At 39.4% G+C, this 21,479-nt stretch overlaps 1 protein-coding gene across 1 annotated transcript; it reads left to right on the top strand.

The window, feature by feature from the left end:
* The first annotated feature begins 12,510 nt into the window (after positions 1-12,510).
* Positions 12,511-20,898, top strand: LOC105455162. The gene is made up of 4 exons (XM_011698264.1): positions 12,511-13,106; positions 16,398-16,599; positions 16,896-17,030; positions 18,158-20,898. The coding sequence occupies exons 1-4, from the start codon at positions 13,076-13,078 to the stop codon at positions 20,121-20,123; spliced, it is 2,334 nt and encodes a 777-aa protein (XP_011696566.1). The 5' UTR covers positions 12,511-13,075; the 3' UTR covers positions 20,124-20,898.
* The last annotated feature ends 581 nt before the right edge of the window (positions 20,899-21,479 follow it).

Raw genomic sequence — 21,479 nt, forward strand, 5'->3', positions numbered from 1 at the left:
CGGCGCGGCGCGGCGTGTCGACTATTATTTCGACCTTACCGCGCATTCCTCTCCACAATTACTACCTGGTTTTTGCTTCCTTCTCACGGCGGAGTCCTTGGAATCGCGGATGAAGTCATTTCGTGGAGGGGAAAAGTGGCACCAGCGAAATCGGTCGCTTTTTTTTTACTGCAGTCGATGCATGCCGTTACTTGGTGTGCGATGTGAGTTGTCTCGCACGTACGATCGTAACGATAATCGTAAAGCGTGTGTAAACCACACATTTAAAATTAAAATTAAAATTGCGTTATGATTTAAGGATACATTCGAACATGTTACAGTCGCGTTCTACATTGACAATTTGAGTCTTATAGCCTTTTATACGTTTTCCCTCTTCATTTCCCCAATCTTTGTTGGAGTGGAATATTTTATACTTATTAAGTATTAACATATTTTTTAATTTTTTCATTTTTGCCTAATATTTACCATCCGGTATTAATCGTCTTGGTTTTATTATCATATAAATAAAACATGACATAATATAATTAACACTGGAGACTGAAAATCGAAAATTTCTAATCTCTCGAACTTTATCTACTTCTCGTGGATTACATTCACAATTTTAAAATTGCCTTGTCATTCTCCGTTCAATTTTCCATGCGTATGTTTAATAATTGTTTGAATACGATTCAATGTAAATATCTTCTTTCTTGGACTTCTCGAGGAACGTTTAATAATATGTTTTACACGCGTATAACTCTTCCATAAATTAACGCGGATATATTCTAATTTCCGTGCGTGGGTGGTCGATTATCATTGCATCCTCATTCGTCGCTCTCCGTCGTCTCTCGAAAGCGCGATTCGTTTCTTCGAGCGACGCTCTTAGCTGGAAACTTACGACTTACGCCATACGGGACGTGTCCAAGTCTCTCGGGATAATTTATGATTGCTTTCTTAAAACGATGATCCCGAACGTTGAAGCGTGCGCATAAATGAGAATTGATTATGGTCTCGCGCGCACGCGTAAACACCTGAGAGAAACGAGATTGTTTAAGTCGGTTTTGCGCTGATTGCCTGTCGCGAGATCGCATCCTCTCTGTACGTGCGACGTACTCCTAAAGATTATACACATAAATACGAACACGCAATGCGATACTATAACGCCTCGGAGATTTACGATGATCAAAATGACAAGTGGACACGCCAATGTAATGAGACTCAAAGTGTCGTTCGATGTAGCCTGACTTTGTAACAACTTGAACGAAGACACTTGACAGAGGTGACGTGTCGTGAGAAGATTCTGCAGTAAGGATGTATAATATAATAAAGATGTACATAATACAAGAAAAATTATTTCGTGATGAGTAAGAAATAAAGCATTTTTTAAATTTAAAATAGAAAAGGTCATGTCATAGATAGAACGAATTAATTCATTAAATATATATTTTAATTTTTATCTTACGGAACATTCCTGTCAAAACCATACGAATTTCCTTAATTGATATCAAGAAAAATTTAAAGTTTTGATAACTTTCTATTTTATAATAAAGTAACAATAAAACGATGCAAGAAATTTTAATATTATGGACGAAAAAAGATATGGTTTCTACTGATTCTTGCATTTGTGTTTCTTTTAAAAGCATATACAATTTTATGTCGAATCATTTTTGTAATCAATTAAATAATCTGAATAAATATGAGTTAACAAAGCAATGATCGATTTGCAATATGCAAAAAGTAATCTATTGCAAGATCTCTTCATGAACGTACAGTCGAATATTGATCGCTTTAGAAAGTGTAATGTTTCAAAAGCAGGACGAAGGAACAGCTCGGGATAATTGACGCTGATAAATCAGGCATGGTCCCGTGATTACCGGCGTGATCTCAAATAAACTTGTTAATTTACGAACTTTAACACCAGGAGTAACGAAGTGTGTATACTTAATTAAGCAGCGAAACATAATACGTATTTTAAAATATAAAAGTATAGATCGCATAACGAACATACCATTTTATTTTTCCAACGTATTTCCAACTCTTGTATTTTACAAATTAGAAATACATATAAAAATTAAAATAGTAATAAATTGCAGTATATTAATTCATTCTAATAAAGAATTCAAATTGATTTTTCTCAGTTGTCGTTATAATTGTATGTAATATTTAAATTTATTACTACATTACATTAATTATCATGAATATTTTCATGATAAATGAGAATTTAAAATTCAATGATACACATTTCGTATAACAAATTCATTATAATGACGAACCGTAGCAACGCGGCAGATTTGAAACGATACCACTTTGCTGGCGCTATTCCTCCCGCGAAAAAAAGTCTTATTGCCCGTTCGATGCTGTACCTTTCCGGCTGGTTTTTTGCTATATTTGAAATTCTCCGGCGTGCGGCGATCCTAGACCTATGTCGCGCGTGACGAGACTGCAACGGAAATCTTTCGATGAATGAAAGCTTCTTCTCCCGTAGCGTTTCTAACAAGTATTCTATAAAAATTGCATTATGACTGTCATGATAGTGCTGCTACACATTACACAATAGATGTAGTGTGCTGATATTATTGTCGCACGTTTATGACAAAGTTTTAAAATTACATCGCTGATTGTATACTGATATAACTAATTATATATCATTATCGGACACGTTGTATGCGAACGAAAAATTTGCGTTACAAGTATTACAACATGATCGATAATAATAATGTCAAAAATTTAGAAAAAACTCAATTCTAATCTCTTATCAATTCACTAATGCTCTTCTTTTGCCGAAGATAATACCGCAAAGTATAATGTTACGTTTCGAAAGCCGACTGCTGCCACACAGACGCAGTTCTCTTAATATATGTATATAATATACGATTCGTCATTGCTTGCGTAAGCAATGACAAATTGGATTACTAGTGAAATAAACGAGTCATTTTTACTCTTTAATTATAATACGATTCTTATCGATTAATAAGATAACAACAATTTAGTAGAAAAATTACGAAATTGCATTATTAAATTTTCTATTTCTAACGGCTTTGCTTCTATAGTTAATCATTAGTTTATGACAATAGGAAAAATTCTGTTGTAATGAAAAACTGCTCTTGCAGCATTATTACAATAATTCGTAGTATCGCCGCAAATGAGCGCGTTTCTAGATTCACCTTGTCGCGAAGCGGATGAATGAGAACGATTCGTGGGCGCGCGCGCACACACGGTATGCGTATTGTGCGTACCGCGTATGTATGTAGTTCCCGGGATACGCGCGCGACTGGTCGGATAGTCGACTGGTCGGCGCGACGAGTGGCGCAAAAAAGGCGGAAGATAAAGCACAGCGTCGTCCACCGCGAAGTCGACGGCGAGCGTCTTCGCGAGACGATCGACAATGGCGATCACGTGTGCGGCGGCGCTTATACATAACACGATACATCGTACGCGTGTGCGTAGCCTCTTGTCGCCCGTGCTGGCCGTGCTCCGTGCAGGCGTCTGTCGTGGACGAGGGCGAGGGGATCGAAGGGAGCGGATCCGTATGAATGGAGACTTCATTCACGTGGCCGCTTCACGCAACATGACCACGGCGCGTCTCGCCTTCCGACTTTATTCGCGTATCTTCCGCGCAAACAATGGCCCAGACTTTACAAAGGGCCGATGCACTGGCGTGATCGGGCAATTGGCCTGCACGATCTATAATGTGTTACGATGAGTTCGCTGTTAATTGCATTTATCTTTTTCACCTTCTTCTTTGTAAAACAATTTAGAAAAAAAATTAAATTAATTAAATTAATATTTTTAAAATCTTTTCAATATTAAATACAGCACGTTTTTATAATTTGTTTTGTAATTTGAGAAATTTACAAAATGGAATTTCTCCGATAATCTAATATGAATAGTTTCGTGGATCATCTTCATATCTTTAAATCTCGCATTTTTTAAATTTTTCTATACACGTTTCTTTCCTGCCGAGAGTTTCTGAGTGAGCTACGCTCTCCGTCAAATCGGGCAGCGATCGATACGGCAGATAAAATCATCGCGGTCCCTTTTTCGATGGCAAGGATGTATACGATATGGCGTACCACGAGACGTAGCATAAATACTCGATCGCAGGCCCGATTTTATATCGGATCTCGATCCATCCGTCCGGTCGTTATTCCTCGCTCGAAGGCTCGTCTTTATAAGGAGTAAGGGCCGCTTACGCGCAGGTATTCATATCGGATCGTTTTCTCTCTAGCATTTATCTCGACCGGCCGGTCGTTGGGCGAGACCTAAGTACCGGATCGGTTTGATGAATAGCTCGCGCGATGTACCTAGACCGCGTGGGTGGAATTACGGGGCGATTTGCCGCATCGATTTCTTGCAATGTACAGGAAACGCGTAGTGCGATCTACATTTTGCGAGATTTACTCCCGACTTCTCCCTGCGCCCCTTTCTCTCGGGCTAAGACGTCTAAGAGAATTCTATACTTCGGCTTGAACAAACTCTGTTTAACGAAATCCGAGACTGCACGAGAGATCGCTTGGTCGTTCGGCCGGACGTTCGACTGATCTGTCTAAAGTTATGTCAATCATAAATCCAAGCGTAAAAACTTTCCTTATCACGTTATAGATAAGGGAAGTTGTATATTATATTTCATCGTGAATTTGTTTCTGTTTGGCGAGGGAAGTAACTCAATTCAAGAGAACGTGCACTCGTGGAGAATCACGTGAAAGGTATATTGCACGTATATTTTGTGCAGAGTTAAGAAATCACGGAGGAAATTATGACGATTCCGTCAGATTTAACGTAAAGTAAAGAGGAGAAAGTTATCAGATGTGACGTAAGCGGAGCAAAATGTTGCGAATTGCGATATTATTATGTTTTTTCCATACACTTTCCAATACTTTTTTGAAAAGAAAATTATTTAGTTCATTAACGTAAACAATGTGAGATTATATGAGCTAGGAACGCGTAATCACCGCGTTTTATTTAAACAATATAAAATCCCTTGAAATTTTAAAGCATTCGGTATGTTGATTCTTGATGAATGAACGCGAAAAAGATATGAGAGATCAGTGAAGCAAGACGAGAAGTGGATCCCCCTCAATGGGACCAGTTCATCCAGTATTCGAAGGCGGGTCTCGTATTGGCTTGGGTAATTCATTTTAGCACTCAGATCCGTATATGGACTAGCAACAGGCTCGACTACTCGTATCAATTCGTTCTTCTCCACATCCGAGTGTAATTTCGCCACTAGCACTTTGTAATCTGTCGAAGATAGCAAATGTCGAAAACGTACTGTTCCATTGCAACCACAGCGGTGTAAATACATGATAATTTGGAAAAATATTTAAACATTATGTAGAAAACTTATCACGCGTGTAAGAAATCAGTAAATATTATATAAGAAAAAACACCAAACCGATATATGAAAAAAATGATAAATGTCATATGTTAATATTATTAATTTGATAAAAATTAATAAGTGTAGGGAAATATACATATTATATTTAATAATTTGATATATAAAATATGCATGTTGTCGGAATAACGTCATTGAAAGTTAAACTTTACAGTAACATCCATCAATCAATTGTCAAATATTAATATGCTTTTTATATTTAGAATTTAATCGACTTCGAGCGTGAAAACCTATCATGAAATAATTTATTTAATAAATGCAATTATGATATATTTTATATTTTTGACAAAAATTGTGTCATATCGTGTGTTTTATAATCTTGAAGCGGAAGTCCTCTGCAATTCGAAGAATAACGACTTAGTTTCTCACTTTGTAGATGCGAACGGCATCTTCTTACCTCTACGTAGACAATATGACGGGTTTGTTGCCGAAAATAAAGCTGAAACAGGTGTGGTCAACTTGGAAATAGAATAGGCAAGTTTGCGGATTGGTGTGAGACAACGCCTGATTTCATCATATGCCGACAGTTTCATGGAAAATGTTGTGAGCCAAGCGAAATGCACTCAGCTCATATGTAGTTTTATCAGATTGGCGTACACAGATATTGATTTACAAAGATCGCACTATCTTTATCTAGATCTTAAAAATTAACACCGGCCAGCACAATGCTTCAATGTAAATAAATTTCGAAAATTGTACGCATTTAACCGAAGTGTATCATCATCAGGAGACTTATATATTTGTACATAAATGTTTTATGGAAATCTAGAAAAACAATATAATATTGGAAAACAATAATTTAGTTAATTTAAAATAATTCTTTTATTTAAAAATAATAACGTATGACTAGAAAATACCACTAAAGTGTATTATTTGAAATCTTTAAATGTGTGATTTGAAAAATCGAACGACGGTGTATCGACCGCGGGTGGGCGAACACGTTACGTTGGCTCATTAGTCATAGCGGGAGAAAAAGCAGTTGGTCGTTGTCGAATCAGGAACCAAGAGGGAACTTCGTCTTTCCCAATGTCTCGTCGAAACAGCCGTAAATCGACTGGCCTCGCCTCGTCTTGCGGTTACGTAAAGTCATTTCGGCTGGTTTAACGACAGACTCGCGCGCAGAAAGAAACCGCGACATTTAATCGTAACAATTATTTCATCGGTTGCTGATATCGCCGATATCGGCATCGGCACTATACTGAGATAGCCAGCAATGCTAATTGACCTCCCGCCCCTTTTTCGGTTTTGCGTAAGCGGCATACCGTTTGATGGATAATAATTCGGTTAATAATTCGGTAAGTGCTCGGTGGCCGTCCCCAAATTGTTTTCTGCCTCTCGTTTTGATTAATGGCACAGCCGATTCGCCCCTTGTCCGCGCGCAATACCGTCGCTAATTGCGACCGTTCTTCCCAAACGGACTCCGTCCCTTTTCGGGTACAAAATAATGAGATACGGCGAGAGCGTCGAAAGTCGTTTACAGATCCGATGATCGATGACATCGGTGCACGCTTATCCGCGCGCTTGTCTTTAGGCTCCCGCTCCATCATTTTTAATTAAGAGAGCCGAGCTTATTTGCTTATCACCAAGGCGTCTTACCAGAACGTGGAATTCGTAATTATGCTGGCGAATCATTAATATCTTTTTCCCCTCCTCCCCTTCTCTCTCTCTCTCTCTCTCTCTCTCTTCCTTGTCTGTGCTTTGCAAAATGTGAACTTAGAATCCGTTGCTGTAATTATTTCACGCATTAAAAAACAGGCCGTAAATATTTTTGATACAAATCTCGGTGCAAACAATCGATCTGATCTGACTGAGTTTCTTATATAACGCTTCCGACGCAAGCGTGAACGCGTGAAAGACGGGTAAGAATTCGGTATTAAATAAATATATAAAACACACACGGAGACCGGAGAGCGTCATCGGCGTGGGTGCAGGTATTTTCGTTCCAACCTAATTCAGTAGTTCTAGAGTTACATTCTATGGTACCGTCCTAAATATAAAATCTAGCGCGCGTCTGCCTGTAATGTTGTAACGCCTCGGTTAGCCGATACGCAGCTGATACGCCATTAATAATTGGCTAATGACTGCAGCGAGATGATCGACAGGGAGAACGATATTTTAATCCAACGCATGTTTCAAGACACTTTTGTCCGTCGAAAGAATTAATTAAATATAAATCCGATACCTATACAAGAGCGCGATTGATTGCTATCGTTGCATCAGACGATGGCGCGGTTCAGACATGATCCAATCGGCTAACGATCCAGACAGCCATATTTTCTTGAATTAGCGAATATGGCAATCGGAGGAGGGTTTTCTGCTCGATCTCGATCGGTGCAGGTCAGCACGAGGAAAGAGGGGATCGCGGTACGCGCGATGCACGCGAAGAAACGAAAGAGAGGAGGGCTTCGTCGCCGAGTGGGAGAATTTTCACATCAGCAAAAGTGCCAATCACGATTGCGTTCGTTACCCGCGAGTGCGATCATGCGAGTAATGAAATCATACGGTTAAATTGTTAAATTACCAACTGACAGCGATTAGATTCACTCTTACAGGATATTTATACGTTTAATGAGAGATCAAATCATCTTACAAGCATTACATTATGTTTTATATTGCTGTTATGTAATGAAAAGTGACTTATATATCACTTCAAGATTCATTGAATTTTAAATATAATCTGAAATTTCTTAAAAGTGAATTTGTTTCCAATTTTACACTGACGCGTTAAGAATACTTTTCAAAAGATTGAGCAATGAGCTGAAAGAAATTTTCACATCTTACAATTAGCGGCAACGTTGTCGCCAATCACGATTCCTGATGAATGTATAGCGATAGCGATAGCGGAGTAGGTGGGGAATAGCGAGCTTATTCTTCATTGCACCAAAGCACGCTGTTTCGTATTCGGACGCACTAACTGAGAAAAGTTTTACGACTGGTCGATCCTTGATCGACCAATCAAAGTTCCAGAGAAGCGATTGACGAGAGAGAGAGAGAGAAACGTATGTATACAGGCCGCGTTTGCTAAACTGCTTCTTGCGGGCATTTCTTCGGAGCAAGATTATTATCAGCGCCCGGCCGAGCGATTCGCTTTCAATTAACGATCTTCTTTTTCACTTGCTCTCGGATCCGCGAGCTAGGAAAATATGTAACGCGCGAAAGGCGCCACGTTCTCATTATACATGCATGCGATTGCGTAGCATCTTTGACTCGCATGGATAATTTCTTCTGCTCGCTTGTGATCGTGCGCTCATTGCATGCAGGTGGTGTTGTGAAATGACTGCCAGGTGTCATGGAGAATTTTAATTTATGCAGGGTGTTTCGTTAGATATCCTTTTATCTGTAGTTTTTACGATCAGTTTGGAGACAACTTTTAAAATATCAAAACAATTATTTATTGCACTCTTCGAATTTAATATCCAAGAGTTAATATCGTATAATTAAGATTTAATTAAAAATGTTATTGTATCTTACTTAAAATTAACTGAAAATTATTTTTTTCTATTTTCTATTTTAATTTTTGTCTTAAAAAAATATTTATTTGTTTATATATTTCTAACAATATACATATAAATCAATTAAATCATTTTTATATTATTATATTGAATTTTTATATTATTATATTGAAAACTGTGAATACCTCGATATTTTCATTAAGAGAAAGATTAAAGATAAAAGATTGATTTCGTGTTTACAAATCTGTAATTACAGAGATATTAGAGTGACACGAGATACGAGAATACGTACGTGTCACTAAAACGACTTCGCGTTTATCAATTCTTAATCAGTTGAAAGCAAAAGACATGCAGGAATTGATTTAAACGCATCGTACCTTTCTCGATGAAAAACGCCTACAGAACTACTTGTGAGTTGCCTCATTGTCAAATTAAAGACGACGTACATTAAATAATTCGTATGGAAAAGAACATTAGGCAATTTAACGGTATCAGTGAATAGCCTTATATTCCTCCTTTCAGATTTCTACCACGTGGGCGATCCAATTGGACTAGCTGTAAGATGGCCCATCATCGCCTCGAGAAATCTTTCTCGGTTTCTCTCCTTCAGATGCCCTCATGAGGACTGCACTAGTCCTCACTTTTAGCTGAATCACATTACTTTGCGTTCATATTTCGAAAGCGAACAACGTCGAAGTCTCTCACAGGTGTCGGAGCTCTTACATTAGGTATGCAGCGAGATCAAGCTGCGTATTTTGTAATTATTTATCGCCTACTACGGGGCGCAACGACAGTGATTAACGACCCTATAAAAGCAACGATGTTAATGATGCTGGTTACTGGAAGATGAATTTCGAGTGGATAAAGTTTGGGAGATAAATTCACCGGGAAAGTCATCGTCGGACACGCATTCCAGGTTCCGAGTCTTCGGTCAAATTGTGACTTTGTTTCTTTCTCAATGCTTTGTTAAAGCGTTAATCAATTCGCTCTTGATGATTTACTGTCGATTTTATCATCGCAGTTTAATATTCCACGAGCAGATTTTACATTTACACACGATCAGAAGGATTAATTGTTCTATTATGTAAAAATTGTATATCCCACGGAGATACACGCAAAAACGCTGTCTTCTATGTTTCACGCTTGCGTCTGGCAAATGCGCCTTTCAGATTCGCTACTCTCTAACAACCGATAAAGCTCGATTTTCGACGTCTACGGTAACTAACGTCCAGCACCAAAATTGTCACCCACGCGCGACAGCGCGTTTCGTCAGCGTCGTCGGAGCGTACTTCCGCTCGCGCGTCATGCGTTCGGGAATCAGGTGGCTGTTCCCAGACGTATCTAGGCCATGTTACGCAAGGCGCACAGCTGGCATTTGCACTATTGATAATTGATACGCATACCGATACAAAACTCAATAATGTACAAACGTTAGGTTTTAAATGGCAGACAAACAGTCGGCCGATCAGAACCGTTCTATCGGTCCATTGTATCTTGGGATTCTCTCTGCGCAGACGACGCGTTGATATTTTATGCGACTGTCATCTCCGGCGTCGATCCCATGGAGGCGTATATTATATTCCGTATAGGTTAAACCACCCCGCCTACTTGCCCGATGTGTCCCAATACCTCGCAACGATATGTCAACAACTATACTTTCAACTCCGCGTTCCATCAGCTCACGCGTTTTATCCAGCGCGTTCGTGGAATAGCGTTTAAATCCCGGCGATCGGACCGCACGCTCTCCAACAATACGTTATTTTTAATCAAAGATTTTGACATTTTCAATAACACTAATTCCCAGAATTTGCCGTTGAGTGAACAATAACTCTTAAATTTTCATCATACAAATGCGAGTAGAGAAGCAGAGTGTATAAAAACCTGAATACATATATATATTTTTCATCTACGGCGTACAATTTTTATTCGGTGCATGGAAAATTTTTTTTTTAAATTGTTTAAAATTATTTTTTCTTCTATTTTAGATCTATAAGAATGTGTAGCATAGAATGTATGTAACTTAATGTTTAATTTTAATAATTTTAAGAAAAGTCAAATTATGTTTTTCGTGTAAAATTGATTTAACTGCAACCGATTATTTTGCAGAATAATTTAAATCTTTGAAAGCGGTATGCATTAAAAAGAGAGACATGTAAACAGTTCCGGGAAAGTGGCAAATAGCCTCGTATCAACTTTTCGCTCCACTTTTAACAATCTCATTAATAAAGTCCACGCCTTTTCAAGTATGCGCCTGAATCCCAGGCTCCAGTCACAGGCTTCCTTCGAGTCGCGTTAAATCGTATCGGGATGTATATGGCAATGATTCGGCGGTCGAAATGCGTTTGCCATTTTGTGCAACGCAGACGCGCAATAAATTACGTACATTACGAGATGGACGGGGTGCACCGGGGAGGCTCCGAGCACCGGGCGTCATCCGGCATGCCACTGTGGGAAACCTGAAGCCTCCTCCGGCAAACAGAGAGGAGCCTTCAAGGCTCATTAACCGAGAGATAACGCGTTATGCCAGATTACGCCGTTTCTTCGTTAGCTCACTTATCGGCCTGGTGCCGTTGGCCGCGTGAATGTCGATGCATCGGTCCCGTCGGCTGTTATTCGGAATGCATGTGCGATAAGCGATTCGATGTGGCTGGTTGATATCGTGAAACGTCTCGCAGGCCATTTCTTTTGGACCCGTATTCGCATCGGTTAATGAAGCCATTTATTTCAATTTTTATCAGTAAAGCCGAGAACAATGTACTCCAAAGAATGCTACAGAATAACCGTATCGCTAGGATTATATTATGTCATACCTATACTATTCACAATTATCACGATTACAATGCTTGCGACGTATGTATTTGAGGAAAAAGATAGTGGTATTGATATCTATGATATGTCACATATCTAGTAATAATACTTGATTACCATTTATAGCACCTAATGTGATGATTTAGCGAAATTTAATTTAGAATCCACTATTAAAGCACCAATCCGTTAGCCGAAATCAAGCTCTTTTATTTAATTTTTCGAATGGAATAATTTGTGTTAATTAATTCTTCGAAGCCCCAGTATCTTAAGTGCGTTGATTAAACGGAAAAATAAATCTCTGAAAGTCTCAGTAAGAGAGAGTTAAGTAACAAGTACTGAAAGAAGTTTCCTTGATTATTCATTTCGCGAGTAGTCGGATGAAGAATAAAAAGAGAAGGACACCAAATACGAGAAGTGGCTTGTGCGCGGCTCGATTCCTCGTTGGTGGATCGCGGGGTTAAATATACCCTCGTTGGTCTCATCATACAGAGAGAGGGAAGAAAGAGGAGGAACGCGAGAAAGAGAAAATGGAGCGAAAAAGACAGAAACAGTCGCTCGCGCATGCATACACACATTTATATGTCAAAGTGAGGACGGGAGGGAACACGAAAGAGGGAGAAGAAGAAGAAGTAATAGAAGAAGGGAAGGAAGAAGAAGAGAGAGAGAGAGAGAGAGAGAGAGAGAGAGGCGGGAAAGAGAGGGAACAAGTCTGGCTCTGCTATTACAGAGCATCTCCGTGGCGCACAGCCCAATATGGAGCAATCTCAGATTTCCATCCGCCCAAATCGAGAATATACGCCCGCGCCTCCGTTCGCTCTTCTTGGCCCGCGGAGGGTTGGTCGTTGTCGCGGTTGTCGTCTTCGTCGTCGTCGCCGACGTTTCTCCCCCTTCGTCCTCCTTCGACGAAGGTGTAGACGTTGCTCTCGGTGGAGTTGTCGCTTGTCCACTTCACTCTCGCTCGTAACAGTGCCAAAAGTGCTTCAAAACACTCCGCTCCGTTCTGTCGGTCCCATCTTTTTCTCTTTGCTCCTTTTCTTTCTCCCTATTTCTTTACTTGCCGCCTTTATATTTTTCTTGCGATCGATACAATTTCTCTTTTTATCTAGGTGGAAGTTTATCCACGTGTTCACGTTTTCTTTTCCTTCTTTTGTATCTTCCATTTTTTTCCTTCGAAATATCTTGCTATATTTGCCAAAGAATCACGCGAGGCAGAGTCGATCGCGATGCATTGAACGGCTCGAGATCGGATGAAGATTATTAATCGCGGCCTGTGATTTGTGCAATTGATCGTGTTCAACGATGACCATCGTATCATCCAGTTTGACGGAAAATTGATCGTGTATGAAAATCGCTCGAATATTGTAAACGTTTACAACGCTCCGCGAAGTCAGCCGCCGGTCCCGATTTTTCCAGAAGAGGATTCGTCAAGAATGATACGTTCATGTTGCCGGAAAGCAACTTTCCCGTCACAGGTAATCAGCAGTGAGAATATTGAACGAACTTAAAGAGATTTAGTTCGAATTAGCGTGTTTTTGACAAAGTGTTTTCGGTTGACCGTGGATTTTTTTTGGACTTTATTAAATCTACAAACTTTATTTCGCTTTGCTGTAGAACAAAGCAATAATAGCAATTTCAAATCATCGACGTTATGCATTTTCTATCTATCTGTACAGTAAATTGAAAATTTCCGATTGTACTTTAAATCTCTATCTAAATATTTGCAAAAAAACAATCGACGGAAAATGAGATCGTTTCGATCGAACTGTCTTTTCTCTCACAATAGATTACTGTTCTCCACGTGGGATGCTGTTGCTGCACTGCGCTACGCGATTTGCGCGGGTGTTTACGCGTAATTATGATCCAGCGACGTCATAATCAGGCCAATGGATCACGGTTTATCCTATTGGTTCGCGCAATACAGGAGCAAATCGATCTATGACTTTAAAGATCTTGACGATCGGTTATCGCGTGTGAGGAAAATCTTTTCAAAGGATTTCTTTTTTCCGGTCGTTGCATCACCTTGACATGTTCCCGAGCACCGCGGCTGACTTTCCGTTTTTAACCTAGTTGCGCTTCTGCCAATAGTGCGAAAGACCACATGTTTTCCCGCGGAACAAACGTCTGCTCCGATTCGTCCACTTGTTGCCCACGAATCAGTTTGACATCTGTCGTAACATTATTGAAGAAATGAAAAAAAAAAAAAATCATTGTCTACTTTCTTATCTATCACAAATATCGAGTTATAAAAAGAAAACTTGGATAGAATCTACGACAGATTCTTGAAATATCTTTTGTAAACAGCTGATTACATCTATAATTTTTTGGAGCGAGATCGTTGATTTGTTATCATTTTTTACTCTGATTAATATTTTGAATAAAATTAGACATGCGACGGTAAAACGTGTACACTTCAGCAATCATAAATGCCTAGTGCGGCGCGATACCATCAGCCATAATCCTAAATATGGAGTGAGAAATTTGAGAGAACCGAAAATAGTGGCGCTACGCCAAACGCTAAAAATAGCCAAAAAATAAATTGTAGTTACGCGCCCGCCTGCATCATTCTATAACTGGTCTTCAATGAAAACGAGCCACCTCCCGCATATGTCGATATTAATATCTTCCACTGATGTCGCTATTTAGTTTATGTTTATGTAAAACTTTTTACATTTTAAAATCATTAAAAGTTGAATAAAGTACTTTAAAATCTAGACCCTTTAACATTTAGACCCTTACACACTCTTGTAACTTATTGTTAGACTTTTGAAACTTTACTTGACATTTTAGTTAAAATCTGAAAAAACTTAGAGTTGTAGAATTTTGGAATTTAAATCGTATAACTTCCGTATAATTAAAATTTCTTAGAGTTTGTAAGAAACTTAAAGTGTTGATTCTTAGAAATTTCGAAAGTATCTTTATATGTATTTTTTTTAAATTATGTTTTTTTTTAATCTCTTTGGCCCTTTAAAAATATAGAAACTTGTCAATTTATTTCGGAAACCTTTATTTTTGAAATCATAATTTTTAATAGAAGTTTTTCCAGATACTTTCCTTGGATTTGCAAATGTTAATTTTTCTGTTGCTTATTGGGTATTTCTATAAACAGAAGTCAAATCAAGTTTTGAATATTTAATTACGATTAATCTCACACTTGTTAATTTATACATAAAAGATGAGATCTTTTATTCCCAATTTTATTTTTATCATATTTATTAATACATTTAATGTTATGTGAATATGGAAGGAGTATGCAAGTACACCTCGATTTTGTTCTCGGTTTTTTTCAAGATCTTAATGTCTTAGCTTTGTACCGATATCTTATCCCGAAGTAATGAAATGACTGCCGTCACATAGGCGGATTCTCGCGAGGCGTTGAAACCCGATCGACTAGGCCAAGTATGGCTCAGGAATTGCGGGTGTTCGGTGGGCTGTGCCGTAGTGTTGCCGGTTCTATTTTCGCGCAGGAATATTTTTATCCAACGGTGCTGCGCAAAGTCACAGTATGTATAATACGCTTCTTCGTCTTCTGCGCGTCTCCTTCTTTCTCCGTTTTAGCCTCTTTCTACGTGTCGTTTTCCGACATTGCTGCGCCGGTCGGCTAACATTTTTGCTTCGTTGATTCTATACATTAAAATTTTCTCTCTCTTTCTATAATAAAAAAAAAACATAGTATCTATAATCTTATTTTACACATTTTTGATTTATAATTTTCTACATATAATATTAAAAATTTTTTTATATAATATTTATGCAATACATATTGGGTTCTGAAAATATCGGCTGCAAATAACATCATTGTGATTGTAAAAATGAACAACACAATCGATTCTAGAATTTGACGACGAATTATTCGCGTGCGACAGATAATTGTTGTCGAATAATGCGAGTTACCTCGCGAACCGTTTCCAAGCGGATCTCTATCACGTAACGTAAGCACGGTTCTCGCAGTTCGCCATTGTACGATTTCAAAGCCTTGAACGGACACGCGGTCGCCTACGCGGTTTTGCTCGATGGTGCAACGACGGCAATAGGTGCGCTTGATCATTTATCCATTTGCGCGTCAGACATTCGTTTAATTTCTGCCATTTCTCACGCCCGTCAAATCCACGCAATGCAACTCACCGCGCTGCGCGCGGCATTAATCCGCTCGTTAATACGGTGGTTATGAATATTCCGCAATTCGTTCGCGCACACCGGCAACGATCTCCGGCTTCCACGACGGCCCACGCGCGACCTTTCGCGCGGCTCTCGCGCACGCCGAAATAAGAAAGTGGGAGCTGTTTGTATGGTGGCTACTTCCGACCTCGTTTTTTTTTTTTTTTTTATAATCGAAAGTAGCTGAATCGTGTTACAGCTGTTCAAAAACTAATGTCTTATAATTAGATTAATAATACTTGACTTGGAACCGCGGTCTTTAAAACTTGAGTCAAATTGTAGCAAATGGTTTACGAAACATCCACCTTTAGGCGTGACTACAAGACTTTTTTTTATTACCAGTATCCCAATTAAAAACAGTTGCATACTTAAGGTTTTAATTTAACACACAAATTCACATGCGCAATATTGAAACTTTCAGTGAAAATTGAATTAGCATCGTGAACTAGCAAGATTATACAAAATGTTCCAAATCTCCTTACATGACAACCGTTAATAACAATTTCTGCGGTCGTTTCGAGAGATAAAAATATTAATATAAAAAATACTAAACTATATGCGAGGAGGAATTAACTTTATAATAGCGACTCGAATGTTTCAATTTCCAGGGGGCACTATGCAGACCGAGGAAGTCGTGCCGCGTACACAGTCTGTTGGCATAGACAGTGGTCTCACCGACGGCGCTGGTTTGCAGCATCATTTGCATCACTCGGTACATCTACGTTGCCCGCTATCGCCTCTGATCCACATGGCCGTCAAACAGGAGCCGAAGGAGGAAGAAGAGCGAAGTCGCGATGTTAACACGTTAAGGTGAGTTGTAAATGTATCTCCAAGTCCTATGCGACTCGCACAGATACGTATGAAGAGAAAAGTTTGCGAGCATATTTACATATTAGTGTAACAATATATCTACATCAGAATCGATTACCAAACCAGATAAATCAAGTTAAATGACTTTTTGTTTGTTTGTTAATTGTATATAATTTTGGATGTATACCATATCTTTTTCCGTAGTTGGAAATTGATAGAGAAAAGATGAATATATATATATCTCAGAACTGACGCAAGCGCCGGTGAACGAAAGTTTCTTTTGTCGCTGTTGATAGCTCGCAAGTGAACATAGGCAACGTGGCGGATTCGGCGGACAGCAAGCATGGACAGCAAGGTGGTAATCAAATTCAAGGACTGGAGGAAAATCCGGTATTAACTGCACCGGATTCTAGCAATCGAGGACGAACTAGGTAATCTATTTTTCTTTGATTTCTTTTATACAACGTTTTATCTTTAATTTGAACGTGTTTTTATATTTTCTTAGATTTATGTAAGTTTCATATTAATCTACATATTTAAACTAAATGATTTTGCAACGAGAGAAAAGTAAACGCAATCCTTTTAAATGGTACTTTCGTCAAGTTAAACGCTTTTGTTGTTAGATTGGATAAATCTCCACATGCGTTTGAAGAGCATGATGAGTATATGTCTCGCGACGGCTTACATTGTCAGATAGCGCGATCCGCGGCAGCGATGCGACTCAGGCTATTTCTTATCTTTTTTGTCATGTCTCTAACGATGTCTTTAACTTAAAACCGGCCGATGTCCAGGAAAGTGCTTTAAGTGCGGTCGTCGCGTCGACAAGAAAGATAGGCGCCAGGAAACTGGTTCGTGCCGAGCGAGTCTTCTAAAGCAATGCGTGCGCGCGCGTACGAGTACGCGAAGAAAAAATTTGCCGATATACGTCAGCGAAACGCGCGTCGCGAGAGAGTTGATTACCGTTATTATTGAATTTCATTAAACAGCTCGGTCGCGACTAGAGAAGAGAAGAGAAGAAGCGCGACACACGCTCTCTGCATACGAGCGAAGGCGCCGTATCGCGCGGCACAAAACGCTATTAAGGTGTGGCTCGGAATGCAATCCGGCGTTAATGAAAGAGCGATATCACCGACGGATAATAGCCACCGACTGTACGCTAGTTTAAATACTTTTTTTCCAAATAATGTATTACCATAATATTGAGCGCAACATCAGTCATGAGATCACCAAAATACGTTCCTTATTTCTTTCTCCTTTTTTAACGGATATTAATAAATTGACCATAAATTTTGTTGGAAGAATAATTTTCTTTTGATTTCCTACTTATTTTATTCCTTTAAAGAATTTAAGATTAAAATCACAATGTTTTGTTTTTGTATTTTAATTAGTAAGCAGTCATGTAGTTTAAGGAGAACATACTGAAAAAAATAATAATTTTTTGTATAGCTTTCTTGATGCTCAATCAGTATAACTTGTCATAGAAATATATGGAAGCTATATATGGAAGAAAATCTACCAGTCTAAGTATTGTCAAACTATGAAATTTCGTATATTCCAGTCGTGGCCGCAGGAAATCACGATGGAAACTCAAATTTCATCATCAAGCATTACCCCCGGAATATTTGGATCACTACGAAGCGTCACTGGCCCAGGAAAATTTGAATTCATCGCCACCACGCATCATCGAGCCAACAGCATCCAGTCCGGCGCCGACTAACTCTACCCCAAGTCCCGTCGCCGACGTTCATGGTTGGCTGCAGCGAATCGCGGCGATGCAGCAAGAGCTTTGTCCACAGATCGTACCACCTCAATGCCCAACGACTCTCGGTCATAACCAACAAGTCACCGGTACTAGGAGATCCGTCATCACCTCTGTGTCTTCACAGGCTTGTAATACAACTTATCCCAGTCATCACATTCAACAGACGCAGACATCTAGCAGACCTCCCATGAAATATTCCGATCTGCCGTACATGGGTGAAATCACTCTCGACAATAGCAAACCTAGACGTGGCCGGAAACCGAAGAAGGCTGACATATGTCATTTAATTTACAAAAATTATGGCACGATTTTGCCGGGCACGCCTGGTCATGAAGAGAGGAGACTGTCGCCACGGGACAAGCAGGATTCTCGGGAGCGCGTGTCGCCTCAAGTACCTTTTCAAAGGACCGACGTTCAGAACAGGATCAGCAGTTTGCTGGAAAAACGACTGACTCAGGAGACCCGGCGGAGCTTTTCGCTGTCTGAGAATTCGCGGGAGCAGGATGAGCCATTGAATCTCTGCATCAGGGATCTCAACCAGTTGAAGATTCGATTACTGCGGAAACATGGAAACGTGTACGAGTCTGGCCAGGTGAAGAGTGAAACATCTAGCGATGGTGAAGAAGTGGAATGTCTAGGAACGGGCTTCTTGTCGGAACCGATGAATTATTCAGAACCAGTTGGCCATCGATCGAATAACAATTTCGTCAATCATAATAATAATGTAATTGATCCTATGATCGGTCACAACTCCGGCTTTGTGTATTGGCCGAATGCTGGTGTGTTTATTCATCCAATGGCGTTGCAGTCCCAATTGCTGTATTATCAAAAAGTCGCTCAAAATGACAAGTGCCCACCGCCGGCAACGGATCAATCGCCGAGAGAACAAAAGATCGTGCCAAAATCGATATACTCAATGATGGAGACGAAGAGCGCAGCCCAAGTGTCGGCATTACCTACAACTCAGGCGATGCCAGTATCTACGGCTGCCACGTCTACTTCGCCCAGACCGAAGAGAAATGCACCCTTGAGCCAGCAGCAGAGTCAACCAACCAAACGGAAGCGCTCCGCTATATTTATACCGCCGATGCCAACCGAAAACAATAATAATCCAGCGACAGAAGTGAGCATATGTAAATTCAAATTTACCGGTGGCGCCAAGCCTAGTTTACAAGAAAAGAAGAGCCTCTCTGTAGACTCAGGTGGCAATTTCCGCTATTACAGTGGTACCGGCGATAAGAGTATGCGTGGTTACGAGTTTTTTCCCAGAGAGGCTCTCCAGCAACCGGCGGGCCAATCTGGTTCCACTTCCGCCGCCGGGGCCTTTCTCAATGCCGCTGGTGAGAGGATTCAACCACCGACGACGTGCCAGAGGAGTCCATCCGGCCAGGACGATGGCCGGCGAAAGAGAAAAACTAGAAAATCTCTACAGCGCGAAAAGTTGGAGCAGACCTTCAAGGAAAAAGGTTTTCTTATTCAGACGCAACAATTAGAATCCGCGGAAGGCGCTACCTATTGCAAGTTCCGGCAGCTCAGAAAATTTACCAGATATCTGTTTAGAAGCTGGAAAGACTATTTGCCCGGTAACGTACGCGAATTGAGCGGCTGTGGTAGCGGTGCTGCCGTTGCTATAGATGGCGACGTAGCTGACGTCGAAGTCGACGGTGATGCCGCTCTCGTTCCCTCGCCACTTCCTCGCGGCAATTTGCTAGACGTGCCGAACAGTTTCGTAGACGATCATCGGACTTTACCTCTCACGTGAGACTCACAATCAGTAGTTCGCGACCAGTAGAATTTAAGTCATGACACGAGGCGATTCATATTGCTCTTCGGTTGTTAAGTTTCATATTCGTGGAAATCTATTTCGTCTGCACTGATAAATTCAATGAAAAGATTTGGTACTACTGGTAATTAAAAATGTTTTCTAAATTTATATTTTAAAACAGCAAAAATCGTGTTTTAAAGTTATGGATAACAATTGATGGTTATGCGGAAGAACTAAATTTTTATTTAATTTCTCCAATTTATTTTATGATAAAATGTATATTTATTATTGTAGTCAAAATGAATTTTTAATCACAACCGTAGCGTGTCATGACGTATTTCACGAAAAAAAGATAAACTCATAGCTTAGTGCCAAAGATGAGAGACTGGAATGTACATACATAAAATCACAATAGAGAATGGATTAACCAAAGAGTGATTTTTGCTCTCGCCATGTTGGAATTAAAGTTGTGCGGTGATAATTCATTTTTAGACAATATCGGACTGCGATGCATTTGGGACGGTATCAGAGTGAGACTTGTAACGATATCGTCATACTTTTTTAAGCGAATCGTCGAAATATTATCTCTAACGAAATCTAGTCTTATTTATACTCTTTTTAAATTGTAAACATGTTTTTCTGCTTTTGCGTCTAATGGATATTTATATGGAGCGATGTTGTGCGCACACAGCAGCAATTTGGATAATACCGCAAGTATTAAAAAAAAAAACGGGAGTTTATACGTGACAATGGACGTAATTTTGTATCGACATTACGTACAATTAATTAGACATACATTTGCCGATGTTATAGAAACGCAATCCATATGATGTATAGATACTAAATTAAATATACAATGGAATTTAGTAAGAAAATTATTTTTACGGATTACGAAACTTTTTATCTTAGAAATTAATTAACGCTATTTTCATTTTGCAATTGAAATGTTTGGTAATATTTTATCACAGGCTTATTACTGCATGTATGTGTACGGGATTTGAAACCAATATAATTTTGAAAGTTTTATTCTCAATATTATTGACTATTGAAAAGTAATCTTTAAATTATAATTTCACAATTTCATTATTACAAGAAATATGGCAATTATTATTTATTGAAATTTTAAAGTGTTTCAATATCTTATACAAGCATTAAATTCCTGATTCCTGCAAGTACGAAAAACGCGTTCTTTTGTCGAACTGATTATCTCGTCATGTCTGCTCTGTTAAACGAGATAACTGCAAGTTGAAAACCGTCCTATACTCGTGCTATTGTCCTTTTTTGTGCGGCAACAAGTAAAATTATTTTATACTTAGGCTCATTATAACGAGAAAATCTTATAGTCTGTAATAA

This window comes from Wasmannia auropunctata, unplaced genomic scaffold (assembly GCF_000956235.1).
Source record: "Wasmannia auropunctata unplaced genomic scaffold, wasmannia.A_1.0 LD335921.1, whole genome shotgun sequence".
Taxonomy (NCBI): domain Eukaryota; kingdom Metazoa; phylum Arthropoda; class Insecta; order Hymenoptera; family Formicidae; genus Wasmannia; species Wasmannia auropunctata.

Coding starts and splice junctions, on each gene's coding strand:
- LOC105455162 (XM_011698264.1), top strand. CDS start 13,076: ATGTTGCCGGAAAGCAACTTTCCCGTCACAG. Junction 13,107..16,397: donor AAGCAACTTTCCCGTCACAG/GTAATCAGCAGT, acceptor TTCAATTTCCAG/GGGGCACTATGCAGACCGAG. Junction 16,600..16,895: donor CGCGATGTTAACACGTTAAG/GTGAGTTGTAAA, acceptor CGCTGTTGATAG/CTCGCAAGTGAACATAGGCA.